Source organism: Nuphar pumila, chromosome 16 (assembly GCF_984573655.1).
Source record: "Nuphar pumila chromosome 16, dmNupPumi1.hap1.1, whole genome shotgun sequence".
NCBI classification, from domain to species: Eukaryota; Viridiplantae; Streptophyta; class Magnoliopsida; order Nymphaeales; family Nymphaeaceae; genus Nuphar; species Nuphar pumila.
Window position 1 is genome coordinate 7,068,376 of NC_143264.1, and position 18,763 is coordinate 7,087,138.

General features: G+C 38.9%; 1 protein-coding gene across 1 annotated transcript; it reads left to right on the plus strand.

Annotated features, from left to right (window-relative positions):
* The first annotated feature begins 307 nt into the window (after positions 1 to 307).
* On the plus strand, positions 308 to 16,728 carry LOC149812811 (disease resistance protein RPM1-like). Its single transcript, XM_089990701.1, has 2 exons — positions 308 to 339; positions 13,556 to 16,728. The coding sequence occupies exon 2, from the start codon at positions 13,603 to 13,605 to the stop codon at positions 16,321 to 16,323; it is 2,721 nt and encodes a 906-aa protein (XP_089846827.1). The 5' UTR covers positions 308 to 339; positions 13,556 to 13,602; the 3' UTR covers positions 16,324 to 16,728.
* Positions 16,729 to 18,763: the final 2,035 nt, after the last annotated feature.

Genomic DNA, 18,763 nt, shown 5'->3' on the forward strand with positions numbered 1-18,763 from the left:
AAGAAAAAAAAAATTGCGAACAACTATTTAAAAAATTGAATGTGAAGCGAGCAAGTGGGATCGACTAAAGTCCAGGAACTCAATTAAATGTCAAACTTCTTCTGCCTGCTCAAATTAAGTAGGAAAGAATAATAAGTGAAAAGTGAAAATAAAAAAGAACATTTTATTTCCTACTAGGAGGCTATAAAAACCCTTCTTTTTTTGCACAAACTCTCATTCCATTGACTGCCTTCCTCTCCTGCTCCCGCAAAAAATCTCATTCAATTGACTGCCTTTTTCTCGTGCTTCGGCAAACAATCTCATTTCATCGGCGGCCTTCATTTGTACCGCCCTTTTCAGGTCTCTCTCTCTCTCTCTCTCTCTCTCTCTCTCTCTATATATATATATATATATATATATATATATATATATATATATATAAGATTTTTATTTGGTATAAATGATTGAAGGGATTTCATGATGCAAGTTGTTTTGACAGAATCTAAACTCATAGATGTATTCAGCATGCTCAATTAGATTTAGTAAGAATAAACTCATACATGTTTTTATGAGTTAAAAAAAATGAATGCCTTCAAAGCCATTGATTTTTAAATCGCTGGAAAACCTGTAGCTATGATGTAAGCTGTGTGAAAAAAAAAACCAAAACAAAGGATTCCACCCATTTGCTATGTCGTTTGCACATACAAACGATGTAGCAAATCTTAATCCATATATATATATATATATATATATATATATATATATATATATATATATATATATATATATATATATATATGATCGACTCTCCCTTCTCTCATATATGATAAAACATAGTTCTGTTCGGTTTCTTCTTGTGTGTATGGCAGAAACAACTTATGATACAACACAGTTCTGTTTGGTTTTATCACAAATTTTCAGTTTGTATTTCTCATGATATATAAACGAGAAAGAAAAATTCATTTTCAAAAGTTATCACACCAAAACTTCTCGTAGGCAAGCGGACCACGTGGAACATCCACGGACAGATAAGGTTGAATTATATTGAGTCCTTTATATGCAACTTGCATGGAAGAACAACCAGCTTCTCTGTCCATGGTATCGTTGTATAACTGGTAGGAGTCTGCCTAACCCTACCTTGCCTTTCAAAATAAAATAAAAAACTTGCATAGAAGAACAATTGTTTTATTTCCTATTCATACCACACCCCTTCTGTCCAAGAACTCAATTAAATGTTAAACTGCTTCTGCGAGTAGGAATGAATAATAAGAAAATTGAAAATAACTAAGAATACTGGGAGGCTAGAGGACTTTTTCATATAAAAAACTTTCTGTTTTTTTCACTAAGGCAACCATTCAACAAAAGTCTCCCATCGGCTGCCTTCCTCCATCCTCACTTTCTTCACTTGTACCGCCCTTTCCAGGTCTCTCTCTCTCTCTCTCTCTATATATATATATATATATATACGATTTTTATTTAGTACAAATGAGTTTTCTTACAGTCTAGTTTGAATCTCATGATGAGAGTTGTTTTGGCAGAATCTCATTCTCGATTTAGTAGGAATGGAATCTTTGAGCATTTTTATGATAAAAAAATATATTTTCATGAATTGGAAAAAATGGATGCCTTCATAGCCATTGACTTTTGAATCGCAGGAAAAACCTGCATACAGGTCGGATTCCGACGATCCAAAAATCTGTTCCTACTGGACAAAACCTGGATTTCACATCTATGATGTTTAGCTGTGAGAAAAAAAATACTCAAACAATGGGGTGCCACTCATTTGCTAGGTCGTTTGCATATAAACAATTATAGCAAATTAGAACCATGAGTCCACCACCAACACTTGTAATGGTAGAATGGATGCAAACCTGTTGGATCATTTTTCGGATCACACAGTTTCACAGTCGTCATCATGATATAAAACACGAAATAAATCAAGAAATACAACAGTGTAAATAACATGATTAACAGACGACAGAAACAACAACAGGGTGCAGGCATGTCAGTTTCCGCAACAGACCAAAATCCAGACGACAGCATATAAACAAACATATGCACAGAACATAAAGAAAACAACAGGAACATGTTTAGTTTATGTAATAGGTTAAGGCGTACAAAAGTACTCCCCTTAGAGAAGATTCGCCCCCACATACTGTGCAGATCAGGGTCCGGCGTCTTTCCCCAGGATACAATAGCCACGACGAACCGAACGGTGCACTCTGGCAGATCGTCCTTCGAAAACAGCCTCTTCGAACCAAAGTTGCAGAACAACCCCTTTCGGGATAACTCACAGGAAAGAGAGAGAGAGAGTAACAGGGAAGATGGAAAATCGCAGAACTCTACTTCAGAAATCTGCCTGTCTCAGCATCTCCGTAACCCCACCCCTGACCAAGCTTTTATAACCCACGAACGGTTATGAAACGTGGAAGGAGCCCGTTACGGAATCCGAGGGGACGTGATCCGTTAACGGACTTCGAAAGATCGAGATCCGTTACGGAATCCGAAGTTCCATAACGGGCACGGAATCCGAGGAGTCGTGACCCGTTATCCATTCCCATAACCCATTACCGAATCCAAATCCAAAGAAACTTTGGGTAAAAAGGTACTTTGTCTTGATTGGATATGGCCCTAAAGGGCCAATTACCCGAACCCGAGCCCGGCCCGGCTCGGCACGGCACGACACGGCACGACACGGCGGGCGGGCGCGCGCGCGCGCGTGTGTGTGGTGGTCATCCCACTCCCTTGTTCTCAGGAACAAGTGTATGAGTTCTCAAGTGGCTTATAAAGCCCACAGAAAACTCAAGCAATGTGGGACTATTCCACCTCTTTCAAAACAACCTAGTTTCTCCTTTGAATTCTCTCTCCCTTCATTCTTACACCTAACATTCCCCCACAAATTCAAAGAATGAAACAGGAGGAAACCAAGATGCAAGATGAGACAATCTGCAACAGGACATATCATGCTTTCAGCAATGGTACCTTCCGGTTTGAACCACTACCTTAGTTGACTAACTTTACCCCCACAGGAACGAAGTGAACTGAAGTCTTGAACTTGAACCTTTGGTGTAAGAGTGTCCATCAGCAACAACATGATAAAGGTTCTGGTTGTAATCTTTAGGGGCGGCGCGTTAAAGGCCATGCGCCCGAATCCTGTTTCATGAGTGACTTCAGGAATAACCCAATTCGTTGAACTACGGCCACACAGTCACACTCACATAGGTGGGCTTCTCAAAGATGCACTGCTAACATCTCGCCTTGAAGGCTTTGAACCCATTCAGAGTTTTAACTCTTCCTTGACTTGCAGCTACAACACCTTTCCAGAGTAAACAGGGGAACAGACACAGATACATAGTATCATATAAAATAAGGTGCTATCCAGTTCACCCTACAGCTTGTTATTACCACATTGAACCTACTTTGTGGGATCTCCACTCATATAGGTTGGGTTGCTACTGCAGATGAACTACTTATGGGTTTCAGTCCCATCCCCTCTCTGGATTTCAGGACTAAAGACTTATCTAGTCCTTTCGTTAATGGATCAGTTGTGTTCTCTTTGGATCCAACATAGTCCACAACAACCACTAATTGAGACACCAGTTCCCTTACAAATTTTATTCTGACTTGGATATGTCTCCTCTGCTTTTGGTTATATTTTGTGCTTTTAACCTTTGCAATTGTGGTCATATTGTCATAATGCACAGATATCGCAGGAATTGACTTGCACATTAAAGGAAGTTCCTCAAGAAGTCCCTTTAACCATTCAGCTTCCAATCCTGTGACATCTAAAGCACAGAGTTCAGCCTCAAAAGTAGACCGAGATAAAATGGTCTGCTTTACTGATCTCCAGGTGACTGCGCCGCCACCCAAGGTAAATACATACCCTGTCACGCCATAACCGCCAGAGTTCATGGCTATCCAGCTCGCATCACTGTATCCTTCAAGGACAGCAGGGAATCTCTTGTAATGCAAACTCAAGGAAATGGTTCCTTTCAGGTACCTAAGTACCCTATCCAATGCCTTCCAATGAGTGCGATTTGGACAACTTGTGTATCTACTTAATTTTGTCACGGAGAACGAAATATCCGGTCTCGTGCAATTTGCAAGATACATCAAACTTTCAATAATCTAGGAATACCTCAATTGAGACACAGGAACACCAGTCGTATTCTTATGAAGAGGGATAGAAGGGTCATATGGAGTTGCTACAGATCTCCCTTAGTTATAGCCAAATTTCACAAGTACTTTCTCGACAAAGTGAGATTGAGAAATTGTTAACCCTTCAGCTGAACGAGTCAGCTTTAAGCCTAAGATCACATTTGCAACACCCATATCCTTCATATCAAACTTACTACTAAGAAACGACTTTGTCTCATTTACAATTCCCATATTGGAACCAAACAAAAGAATGTCATCTACATACAGGCATAAAATAATACAGCCATCACTTTTAACTTTGCAATAAACACACTTATCAGATTCATTGACAACAAAGCCAAATGATAATATAATATTATCAAACTTCTCATGCCATTGTTTAGGGGCTTGTTTTAGTCCATATAATGACTTAACAAGTCTACAAACTTTATCTTCATTACCAGGAGCCACATAACCCTCAGGTTGATCCATATAGATCTCTTCTTCAAGATCGCCATGCAAGAAAGCGGTCTTCACGTCCATTTGATGGACCGAGAGATCATAAATGGAAGTCAGTGCAATGAGCACCCTAATAGTGGTCATCCGGGTAACCGGAGAATAGGTATCAAAATAGTCTATTCCCTCCTTTTGTTTGAACCCCTTGGCAACCAGTCTCGCCTTGTACTTGTCAATGGATCCATCTGGTTTCAACTTCTTCTTAAAGATCCATTTGCACCCAATTGTGGAACTACCACGAGGGAGGTCAACCAGTTCCCAAGTACCATTAGAGATAATGGAGTCCATTTCACTCTTGATGGCATTTTTCCAATGCTTTGCTTCAGGTGAAGCCATTGCATCTCGGAAAGTGGGAGGATCATCTTCGATAAGATAAGTGATAAAATCACTTCCCAAATCCTTAGTAATCCTTGGTCTCTTGCTCCTTCTAGGTTCAACCACTTCCACAAACTCATCGGGTCTAGGATGGGAACAAGATGGTTCTACCCCCACATCTGTCATCCTTTCCACATGTTCGGGAATGGAACCAGAAGTTGAAGGTATATCTAAAGAAGATAGATTCTGAGGTACACCAACTTTCATGAGAAATACATCATCAAAGAATGTAGCTTCTCGAAGCTCTACAATAGAGTTAACATCTATGTCAGATATCTCAGACTTAATTACTAAGAACTTGTAGGCATAGCTGTTCTCTACATAACCCCAAAAGACAACATCTACTGTTTTAGGACCCAGCTTCTTCCTATTGTGTTCTGGGACAAGTACCTTAGCAAGGCACCCCCACACATAACAGTATTTAGTGCTATCATCTATAAAAGTGATAAAATACTTTTTATGATTTCTAGTTAACACTCCATTAAACTCACAGATATCTGTATGCACCAGATCCAATATTTCAGAATCTCTAATAATCGTATGGAATGGTTTCCTACATTGTTTTGCTTGCACACAAATTTCACATTTTTTAGTTTTATCAATGGAATGCTCAGGAATCATTTTCAAGTTCATCATGCGTTTCACAGAGTTGAAATTCACATGACCTAATCTATTATGCCATAAGTCAGATGATTCTATGTTATATGCAACATTAGACAATGAATCAAATGAAACATCATTTTCTAATTTATTACTGCAAACATGTTCAACACGAAGTTTAAATAAACCATCATCTAAATACCCCTTGCCAATAAAAGTTTCAGAATGTAAAATAACAATTTTATTACATTTAAAGTTAAATTCATAACCCTCTCTAACAAGACATGAACCACTTAGAATGTTCCTTCTAACTACAGGCACATGATGCACTCTGTGTAAAGATAGAACTCGTCCTGAAGGAAACTTCAGATCCACGCGTCCAATCCCTAACACCTTTGCAGCCGTTGAATTGCCCATAGTCACGGATCTGCCTGCAGCAGCCTGGTATGAGACAAAGACAGACTTATCAGCACAAACGTGCACATTAGCCCTAGTGTCAACTAGCCACTCAGTTGGCTCATAGACGTGATAGATTTGTGGGTTAACAAAAACATACCCAGTACTGGTCCCAACGACCTCAGTCACCATGTTGACTTGAGGCGTTCCGTCTGTGGTCCCATGAGCTTTGACCTTCTTGGAAGGACATTCTTTAGCCCAGTGCCCAACCTGCCCACAGTTCCAGCAAGGTTTGTTCTTTGCCTTTTTCTGGATTTTGGCCTTAGGTTTAAACTGGTTTTTCATTGCAGATTTCGATTTTTGTCCTTTGTCCTTATAAGCTCCGGTCATCATGTTCACCTTAGGCGGTTCAGTTGGCATCACGATCTGTTTCTGGCTCCTATGCTCCTCTTCAATGGCAATGGATACCATAAGATCATCTAGGGAAATTTTCCCTCTACGGTGCTTGAGAGTCATACCGAAGTCTACCCAAGACTTAGGAAATTTCTCTACGATGGTCATAACTTGAAACTTCTCAGGAAGTTTCATTCCAGCCTCAGCCAAACTATGGAGCAGTAGCAGAAACTCGTGTGCCTGCTCAGTGACCGACTTGCCTTCTACCATCTGATATTTCAGAAACTTGGCAACAGAGTACTTTTCAACACCTTGGTCTTCGGTATTGTACTTCTTGTCAAGTTGATCCCATAGACCCTTAGCAGTGGTAGACGAAAAACAGTACACATCGAACAATGTGTTGGACAGAGCCAACAGTATGCAACCACGGCATATACTGTCCTTTTCTTTCCACTCTACAGCCGCAGTGACTGCAGAAGGGTCAGGGTTAGTATCAGACACCGAAGGGCAGTCGATTTCCAGAACATTCAACAGCCCTATCGTAGTGAACCAGATCTTCATGCGTTACTGCCAACGCTTGAAGTTCTGTCCGGCAAACTTTTCCGGCATACCGGACATGTCAACTTTTGGTACAAACGCAGAAGAAGACGACATGCTTTGAATCTTCTCTAAGAATGTTGGATCATTTTTCGGATCACACAGTTTCACAGTCGTGATCATGATATAAAACACGAAATAAATCAGGAAATACAACAGTGTAAATAACATGATTAACAGACGACAGAAACAACAACAGGGTGCAGGCATGTCAGTTTCCGCAACAGACCAAAATCCAGACGGCAGCATATAAACAAACATATGCACAAAACATAAAGAAAACAACAGGAACATGTTTAGTTTATGTAATAGGCTAAGGCGTACAAAAGTACTCCCCTTAGAGAAGATTCTCCCCCACATACTGTGCAGATCAGGGTCCGGCGTCCTTCCCCAGGATACAATAGCCACGACGAACCGAACGGTGCACTCCGGCGGATCGTCCTTCGAAAACAGCCTCTTCGAACCAAAGTTGCAGAACAACCCCTTTCGGGATAACTCACAGGAAAGAGAGAGAGAGAGTAACAGGGAAGATGGAAAATCGCAGAACTCTACTTCAGAAATCCGCCTGTCTCAGCATCTCCGTAACCCCACCCCTGACCAAGCTTTTATAACCCACGAACGGTTATGAAACGTGGAAGGAGCCCGTTACGGAATCCGAGGGGACGTGATCCGTTAACGGACTTCGAAAGATCGAGATCCGTTACGGAATCCGAAGTTCCATAACGGGCACGGAATCCGAGGAGTCGTGACCCGTTATCCATTCCCATAACCCGTTACCGAATCCAAATCCAAAGAAACTTTGGGTAAAAAGGTACTTTGTCTTGATTGGATATGGCCCTAAAGGGCCAATTACCCGAACCCGAACCCGAGCCCGAGCCCGGCACGACCCGGCACGGCACGACATGGCACGGTGGGCGGGCGCGCGTGCGCGCGCGTGTGTGTGGTGGTCATCCCACTCCCTTGTTCTCAGGAACAAGTGTATGAGTTCTCAAGTGGCTTATAAAGCCCACAGAAAACTCAAGAACAAGCAATGTGGGACTATTCCACCTCATCAAGACCACCTCTTTCAAAACAGCCTAGTTTTTGCTTTGAATTCTCTCTCCCTTCCTTCTTACACCTAACAAAACCAACATGGGCAACCTTCAACAATAGGAGACAGTGATAAACATTTGTTGTTTATCGAGCGATCCTGGCATTATTTTTTACAGACTATGATATGATAAACAATTGTTGTTTTGATTTGGAATTGAAGCTCATTCGATATATAACTTGATCCAAACTCTTTTGTACCACTTTTGCTGTGATAAATTGGCCTGCCTTCGAAAAACTGAGAGACAAAGTATAAAGCTTCATCCTTTTATGAAGAAGGAACTCTCAGTGAAAACCATCATTATCTAATCTCATTTATTCCCAACTTATAAACAACCTCCATATTCGTTTACGGATTCCAAATTATTCCGCATCTTATAAATGATTCTCAAATCTATCACTGCCTTGTCCTTATCCTTAAATCATTATTAAGGGTATATTTGTCACTTTAAATTGAAAAAAAAAGTTAGTGGGCTGAAAAAGCATATTTATAAAGAATTTTAAAGTTTTTATAAAATTTGTGTCAAAAGTTATTTTTGAAAGAAAAGTATGTAATGGAATTTAAACCCAAGTAATTTTTCAAAGAAACCAAAGACTTACTTCTTTTTTGTGTTCAAGTATAAAATATATATATATATATATATATATATTTACTGAGCTTAATTGGGTTTATAAAGCCTAACCGAGTTGGACTACTTGTTCAAGCTCACTTGTTTAAGTGTACCGAGTCTAAATCTTTGTTCAAGCTTGGCTGATTTATTTTTCGAATGAGCTTGAGCCGAGTTTAAACGGGTCAAATCAGACGCAAGCTCGAGTTATCAAGCCAACCATTCAACAAACTGCCTTCTTCTCGAGCTCCCCCAAACAATCTCATTCCATCCGCGGCCTTACTACATCCTCACCTTCATTTGAAACCGCCCCTTTCAGGTCTCTCTCTCTCTCTCTCTCTCTCTCTCTCTCTATATATATATATATATATATATATATATATATATATATATATATATATATATATAAGATTTTTATTTGGTATAAATGATTGTACGAATTTCACGATGCTAGGTCATTTGCACATACAAACGATGTAGCAAATCTTAATCCACACACACACACTATATATATATATATATATATATATATATATATTAAAATTTTATATTATTATGTCAACATAGCCTAACTGGGGGTTTATCGAGCCTAACCGAGCTAGACTACATGTTCAAGCTCGCATGTTTACGTGTATCAAGTCTAAATTTTTGTTCGAGATCGGCTCATTTAGTTTTTGAATGAGCTTGAGTCGAGTTTAAACCGGTAAAATCCCACACAAGCCTTAGCTAGCTCGGCTCATTGTGCATCCCTAACTCCAGTTGACTTTAGAATACATCACATCAGAAGAGAAAAAAAAAGCTCTCTCTCGGCCAGCCACCTGTTTGTTATTGTTGTAAACGAGCCAAGTTCAACTCTTTAACCAGTCCTAGCTTCCACCCACAACGGACAATTCTAAAAACTATGAAACCATACAGAACTTCTGGTTTATAGAAAAATTTAGAAATACATCTTCAATCGTTTGACCTATTCACTAAAAACATGTTTAATATTTGAAATTTTACAATTTTTTTTTTAAATGGCAAAGCTGGGTTTAGGCAGACACCTAGCAGATATCCCTTAAGTCCCAAGTAGCCGGGGATTCCAACCAGAGCCTTCAACTCGTTGCCTACCTGAATTAGCAAAAATAATTCTCAAACAACACTTCATTAACTCAATTAGGTTCATGGTTAGGCTTAGAGAAAGTACCTGATTACCCCTCCTCTCTCTTCTACCGTCCGCTTACAATGGATACTGTTGACAATGAGGATTTACTCACTGTCTCTCTTGCCACCAGAGTTGTTCGCCAGTGCACCTAACATCATTCTCTCTTGTTAGCTTTCTTATTTAAAATGCCCCTCCATCCTGACCTCATATAACCACACCACCACCACCACCATGTTGGGCATCTTTCAAGGTGTTCCCACCGTAGTAGAATTAATAACTAAAACGCCTCTTTGTTCTTGACTAAAATAATGTTTACTCTAAAAAAAATGAGAGGCCCAAAGTAAATGAAGAAAAAATGGGTGTTTGAGCATTATTTTGCTAACCTAAAGTTAAGAATGTTTTTGTAAATAGGTGTAACACTAGGATCTAGGACTTTAGGAGTTCGAGTTTGATTGGTATTACTTTTCAGAAAAATTAAGTTTTTTTTTTATTCTAATTCACAATAACTCACTTTTTATTATAAAGTTCATCATTTATAACAAAAGAAATAATAAATATATTATTGTTCAATGACATAAAAATAAAAACTATTGATTCTTTGTCGAAGAAGAAGTTGATCAAGCCATGCTTGTTAGTGTGCGTAAAACCTACACTTATAATAAAACAAACGGTGAGTCTACAACTCAGTAAAAAATAATTGTAAACAAATAAACTTGCAACTGTAGTGTGCTTTATGTCCTTAGTCTGAGTATAGTTTTTGACACACCATACAAGTTTGTATATTTTAATTACCTTCATTAACTCTTTTAAACACTCGATCACCACAAACTGTCACTAGATCGGTTATACCGGTCATAGTTGTTTATGAAAATAACAATCTTCGTAAACCACCTCAATTTTACATGTTGGCTAAACAATGAACCATGCAATCTCAATGGTTTTCAGACCACTAAACGAAACAAAAACGAAACCTTATTAATAGCTAATCGTGAGGTCAAGTTCTCAATCTCGGTATTGTTCATGCTACATCCTAATCATAATGATTATCATCATACATGGTCCTTTAGAGTCTCAAACACTGTATGAGCGTAACCTCAAGTCAAAAACTAAGTTCAACACATTTAACTATATTCTCAAACTCATAATTTACGCATTATTTTACGAGTGATATCATGAATTGATCATAACGGATCTCACTTTTTAATCTTATAACGATATTAGGATTCATACTCATCTAAAAATGTAGTGTCTTCGCATTATTAAATCACCGATGACCCGCTCTCCATAGTGACTGTACTCTAATTGCGAACCATATAACTTTTTTCATAGATCGCAATTTTCGGGATTTAAAAGGTTATGCACGATGAACTCAATATAATTATTCATACATCATGAATAGAATAAATGAAACTCTAATATAAAAATAATTTTTGACAATGGTATCGTTGTATAATTTTGACAGTGCCCAAATTACCTTTCAAGAAAAATAATAATAATTGTGAACAATTATTTAAAGGAGCAAGTGGAAATGGTAACAATCAATGTGAAACGAACAAGTGGGATGGACTAAAGTCTATAAACTCAATTAAATTTTAAAGTCTATAAACTCAATTAAATTTTAAACTATGTCTGCCTCAGGAAAGTAGGAAAGAATTGGATAGGAATCAAGTTTGACAGGATCTAGATCAAAATCGAGAGTCAATCCAGTTTATGACTAGTTTGGTTAAGTTCTGGCTCATGACTAAAGTGGTACCAATCAATGTGAAACGAGCAAGTGGGATGGACTAAAGTCCACAAACTCAATTGTTAAACTGTTTCAACCTGGTGAAACAGGAAAGAATAATAAGAAAAGTGAAAATAAGAAAGAACGTTTTATTTCCTACTAGGAGGCTATGAAAACCCTTCTTTTCTTGCATCAAGGCAACCATTCAACAAAGTATATATATGTAAGTTTTTTATTTGGTATGAATGATTGTACGAATTTCATGATGCAAGTTGTTTTTGACAGAATCTAAGCATGCAAAAATTTAGTAAGAATCGACTCTTAATTTATCTTTTTTCAATGAAAAATATATTTTCAAGAGTTAAAAAAAAATGAATCCCTTCATAGCCCTTGATTTTTTAATTGCCGGAAAAACTTGTCTGGATTTCGGGGATCGAAAAATCTGTTCCTGCTGAACATAACCTGTAGCCAAACCGAGCTAGAGACTACATGTTTATGTGTATCAAGTCTAAATTTTTGTTCAAGATCTGCTCATTTAGTTTTTGAATGAGCTCGGCTCATTGTGCAGCCCAAACTCCAGTTGGCTTTAGCAAACATGACATGAAAAGACGTGACATCACATCACTGGAGAAAAGAAAACTCTCACCTTGGATGAACAGCCACCCGTTGTAATGGTTGTAAACGAGCCAAGATCGACTCTTTAACCACCGAAAATGGACAATTCTATAAATTATGAAACCATACAGAACTTCTTGTTTATCAATGGAAGTCATAAAAAATTATAGAAAATTTTACAAAAAGGTGTGTTTAAGCATTATTTTGATAACCCAAGGTTAAGCCTGTTTTTGTAAATAGGATAAAAGTGAGATTGGATTTTGTAATATTTTAAAAGTTATACGCGACCCTAATTCTTCAAGGTTGCCTTTCAAAGAAACTAAAGACTCATCCCGTACTTCTTTTTAGTGTTCAATTATAAAAAAATAATATAAATAAATATATTAATTTTATTATATAGTTATGTGAACTGAGCCAAATTGAATTTATTGAGCCTACCTGAGCTATATATTGCATGTTCAAGCTCGCTTGTTTAGGTGTATAGAGTCTAAATCTTTGTTCAAGCTCAGCTTATTTATTGTTTAAAAGAGGTTCAAATCCGACAGAAGCCCGAGCTTGCTCTGCTCATTGTGCATCCCTAACTCCAGCTGGCTGTAACTGACATGCCATGAAAAGATGTGACATCACATCACAAGAGAAAAAAAGATCTCTCTGGGCCAGCCACCTGTTGTTATGGATGTTACGGTGGTAAATGAGCCGAGTTCGACTCTTTAACCAGTCCTAGTTTCCGTCGACAATAGACAATTCAATCAAATACGAAACTATACAGAACTTCCCGTTTATTAATGAAAATCATAAAAAATTTATAAAAATATAATTGTATGAATTTCATGTTGCAAGTTGTTTTGATAGAAATCTATTCTCATACATGCGTTCGGCATTCTCGTTTTAGTAAGAACCGATTTTTGAAGCATTTTTTTCGATGAAAAAATGTTTTTATGAGTTAAAAAAAATAGATGCTTTCATAGCCATTGATTTTTCAATCACCTGCAGGCCCAATTCAGACGATCCTACTAAACAAAACCAGTAGCTATGATGTCAGCTGTGAAAAGAAAAAAAATGAAACAAGGGGGTTACACACATTTGCTAGGTGATTTGCACATACAAACGATGTAGCAAATCTTAATCCACATTATAAATATATAGTCTGGTCGACTCTCCCTTCTCTCATATATGATACAACATATAGTTCGGTTTCTTTTTGTATCTATGGCAGAAACAACTTATGATGCAACACACTTCTGTTTGGTTTTCTCACAAATTTTCGGTTTGTATTTCTCATGGGAGAAAAAAAATCTTTCTAAAAAGTTATCACATCAAAACTTCTCGCAGGCAAAAATTTTCTTTAGCTTCCAAACATGTGCTAACATAAACTTGATGTAGGAAAGAAAAGGACAACTTCGAAGCAGTGGTTGGAGAGAGAAACAGAGATGGTTGTTTCAGTTGTTGGCTTCCTACTCCAGAAATTGAACAACTTGTTGGTGAGCGAGTTGCGGTTGCTGGGAGGAGTTGATGAGGAAGTGCGAAAGTTGAAAGATGAATTAGAGATTATGCAAGGCTTTCTAGAAGATGCTGATGCAAAGAAAGGCACGGACAAGGGGATCAAGGCATGGGTGAAGCAAGTAAGGCGTGCTGCTTATGATGTTGAAGATGTTATTGACGAATTCACGATTCAATTTGTGAGTCATTACAAAGCTGGTGGTGTTAAGGGTTTTCTTATGAGATCCACTGGCAAGGTGAGTCTATTAATAGCACGTCATGACCTTGCGAAGAAGATACAAAAAAACATTGTCAATATCAAAGAAATTTCACAAAGAGCAGAGAGGTATGGCATAAAAAGGGGACCTATTGATATGAGTTTAGTTGCTACAGATCATGTGAAGAGGAATGGTGATGCATATATTATGGATCAGGGTACTTTTGTGGGGTTCAAAAAGGATGTGGATTTCTTAATAAAAAATTTGGTAAATGCAGAAGAGACAAGTAGTGAAGTTCCTAAGCTTAGGTCCATTACGGTGGGAGGGATGGGAGGATCTGGGAAGACCACCCTCGTCAGCAGAGTTTATAATGATCCAAAAGTAAAGGAACATTTTGATTGCCGTGCTTGGGTAACAGTTTCCCAAAGTTTTAATACTAGAGATCTTCTAAAACGCATGCTCAAACAGTTCGGTGGAAAGAGGGAAGATGATATGAGAGACAATGAGAAGCATGAAGATGATATGAGAGACGAACTCAGGGAATACTTGAAAGAGAAAAGGTATGTGCTTGTGTTGGATGATATGTGGAAGGAACAAGCTTGGGATGGCATCAAAGCTGCATTGCCTAAGAATAATAATGGAAGTGTTGTTATAGTTACAACTCGTATAGCAAGCGTAACTTCTGCACTTGAAGCCAGTGATGTCTCAAATTTGAATCATGAAATACAAGCTCTAACCAAAGATGAAGCATTGGAGTTGTTATGTAAGAAAGCATTCAGGAGTGAAGCTCCAGTTCCTGAAGAACTAAAAGAAGTATGTGATAATATGCTGAAGAAATGTGGAGGTTTGCCGCTTGCGATTGCAGCACTAGGAGGCATTTTGTTTGGGAAGCAAAAGACACAACTGGAGTGGGAAAAGGTGTATAAGAGCCTCGAGTTCCGTTTGAGTGACAGTTCTCTGTACGGACAAGTAGGAAACATCTTAAATCTGAGCTACAATGAGTTGCCCAAACACCTTAAACCATGTTTCCTCTATTGGAGTTTGTTCCCCGAAGATCATGTGATTTTTAAAGATAAACTCATCAGACTTTGGATGGCAGAAGGATTCATAGAAGAAAGAAGAAGAGGCATGTCAGCGGAGGAGGTAGGGGAGGAGTACCTCATGCAACTGATTCATAGGAGCATGCTATTTGTCAAATCCACAGACGATTTTGATAGAAGGGTACGATCATGTGGAATGCATGACCTTATGAGAGACCTAGCAATGAGGATAGCAATAGAGGAGGAGTTTGCAAAAACCGAGGAGGAGGACATTGCGAAAAGTCGACGCTTATCCATCCACATAAGAGAAGAAGAAAAAGTGGTTAATCGGTTTGTCTCAAGTAATATAGGGATGTCGAGCCTTCGCTCACTCCTTACTTTTGGTTATGAAAGACGGTCGTTCAAGTTGTCGCTTAGGATATTTTCTAGTTTTCAATTACTAAGGGTATTAGATTTACAGGGGGCGGGAATCAGTGAGCTACCCGATGAAGTGGTAAAATTGTTTCATTTGAGGTACTTGAGTCTACGTGGCAACAAGAAGCTGAGAAAGCTCCCTCGATCGATTGGAAGGCTTCAGAACTTACAAACGTTAGATATAAGGGAGACTGGTATTAGAAGTCTCCCAGAAAGTATTTGCCAAATACAAAGCTTGCGCCATTTGTTGGCTTTTGATATTTATAATCTTACTGTGGGTATCAGCAAATTAACGGCACTCCAAAGCTTGGAGCATATAGATTGTTCTGGCAAAAAAATACTTCAAGAGATTTGGAAATTGACGGCACTTCGAAACTTGGGATTAATAACGAATATTGATGGGGAAGACAAGGATGAACTTGGTGCGGCTCTTACAAGGATGACAAACCTCTCATTTTTTAGTATCAAATTCAAAAAATCAGTGCAACTGCCCTCATTATTTTCGTCTGGTTCCCATCCGCACTTGCAGGGCCTACACCTGGGAGGGGGTCTACAGAAGTTACCCCCCGGGGTTGGATCACTGACTAACCTTATCTTCTTAGGCTTAAGCGATATTGAGTTAAAAGAAGACCCGTTTTTGTACCTTCAATCATGCCCAAATTTGGTACGCCTTTATATGTCTGATGCTTACAAAGGCCAGCAATTAGAGTGCGAGGCTAAGGGGTTTCCCAAGCTTAAGATCCTTCGCTTGTCGAAATTGAAAAATTTGGAAAGGGTGGTGTTGCCAGAGGATGCAATGCCAAACCTTAAGAAGCTATATATCGTAGAATGTTATCAACTAAAGAGGGTGCCTCAAGGAATTCAATACCTCACAAACCTCCAAGAAATGTCTATCCGGGACATGTCGCCTGAATTCGGGCAAAGGTTGAGGAAAGATGGAGGCGAAGATCACTCCCTAGTTCAACACATTCCCTTAATCACTGTTAAAAACAAACCATAACACCTGACTCTTCCACGTGCCCTCCGGAGATTCAATTGATTCTCCTTTCATTTACTCTTAATTTCCTGTCCGGGACTTCGTATCGGCAAAAAAGTCAAGGCCACTTGCAATTTCTTAAAGTGTGTACCACTTTATCTTCCATTGATGCCCGAGTTTGGCATAGCTGCCTGTTCCTATCATGGTGGCGCATACGGACAGAAAGGAAAAAAAAAAAGTTTCCACGCCCACTAATTCTGTGTGCACCACAATGTCTGGTTTGTCGATTTCCTGTTTCAGTTCTTCTACTCTCCTACATTGTCATGTATTTTTGTTTATCTTTTCCAATGGTTATTTTTTTACTGTTTTGGATTGATGTGTAGATATTTAGCCTGGTGTTGAATGCAATTTCTTTTTTATTATCAGTTCACCTTTGGCTTTTATTTCTCGATTTTTCTGTCTTGTTCAATTTTTGCCGATGTAAATCAAACTGTGTATTAAGAACTCGTTGACTCAAATATGAATTGGAGGTGAGGGTGATACTACACTAAAAAAGACATGGGCAGCCATGATGGCATGTGTGCATATGTGTTTGAAATCTGTCTGAAGGTGGAGAACTCCTATTGGGTGCTTTCTCTTTGTTGTGAGTTGTTGAAAGAAAGCTATGCTATGAGTGTTGGGTTCCTAGGTCGGCTCCCCTAATGGCGATGGCCTGCGCTGTAACAGAGGCAAACACAGAGGTTGTTAAGTAAACAACAAAACACAGGGGAGGTGCTGCGTACCTGAGGCAGCCATTGACGAGCTGCTGTTGATGGTGGTGGGGTTCGACTGGCGCAGAGAAGGCCCAATCGGACGGTGATGGTCGATCAGGCAAAAGGGGATTTTTGCTCATCTGGGTTGCAGTTACCACGAGCGTAGACTGAATCGAATGCAACCGGTGAGTAGACCTCTTCCCACTTTAGATTACACACACATGATACCCTCACGGTTTGCGTAACTGTTCCCCCTTGATCCCATGCCAGTTTATCGAAAGTGATCAATCCATATCTGAGAATGAATCCACATCGTGTAAATCGTGGTGGTGTTGTTGAATCATCTGCAATACCAACAACATTCTTTATACCATAAGCAACATCTTATGCAAAGTAGAAACACCTTCTCAATAATAACCTAGTATGACATGCTATGAGTTGTTGAATTAGAAAACACCTTCTCAATAATAATATTTTTTATCATTTTTACATTGCTTAATCGGAACTCAGGTTGGGTCTGGGTCTGATATAAAATTTTACAAAGTGTACATGAGTCCATGTATTAATCAACCTTCGGGTCCGGACCCGAGCTTTAATCAGGTCTTATTTATGATCATAATCAGACCTTATAGAGTTTGTTTTGGGCCAGGTCCAAGTAAACCCGACCCATTGACACCCCTAATTACTCCATGCGGATTGGGTTTGATTCATATCATTAATACATTAAACTGGTGAAAGGCTAGGTTATTCCCATTAGGACAGCAAAGCAGAGTTGGATCTGGGGTCTGAATCCAGCCCAAATTCAACACATTTGTTGCCCTGAACTACTTATAATAGTGTAAGGCACCTTTGTGTTATTTTGGCAAATATGCCATGGTGCCTACTTGTCAACATTCCATAGACATGACACATGGCATCCTATAGCCCATACAAATTAATCATTAGTGTCTAACATCATTTTGAAATATTTATTGTACCTTTTTTAATTGAATTTTCCTCCTGACCAAAGGTAGAACTCTACTTATACTTTGACACATCAACAGATGCAAATTGACGTAACCCATATTGTTGTTGAGGGTGGTTTGTATCAATCTCCAACCTGGATCGACCCATATTGTTGCTGGGTCAAGGTCCAATCATGTTTCATAGTAGATCCAAGTCTATTTCATTGGCTGGGTTCCCTCTAAGTCCAGTCATCTGGTAAAAGCCTATTCTTCCCAAAAGAAATTGGATACAGAAACGGTTTGGTCCTTGCTTGGATTTAGGGTTTGGGTGGTGTCCACGCCAAGAAATGACCAAGTCAAATTTGGGACTGACAGGGGTCGCAACCCAGTATGCAATAAGTGTGCACTTACTTTGGTTTGTCTTTGTTCTAATGGGTCAGGGTTAGATCTGACCCGGCCCATTAATGGCATTGAAAACAGAACCAGCCTACTTAATGCATTATTTGTAAAATTAGGACCACATTGAATAGGTCAATTAAATGAACATGTTATTAGGGATGTCAGTGAACCTAGAGGCAGGGGACAAGGTTTTTAACAGGCAGACCAAAACCAAATCTGATTATTAGTCGGATGGTACCTGCTTTACCAACTCCAATTCTTTGAACTATGAGTTTACGAGCCCCCTAAATCTAGATCCAGTTTTACCAAGCCAGACTAATTCATGGTCAGGTCCGTTACACATGATGATGACTCATGGCACCTTGAGAA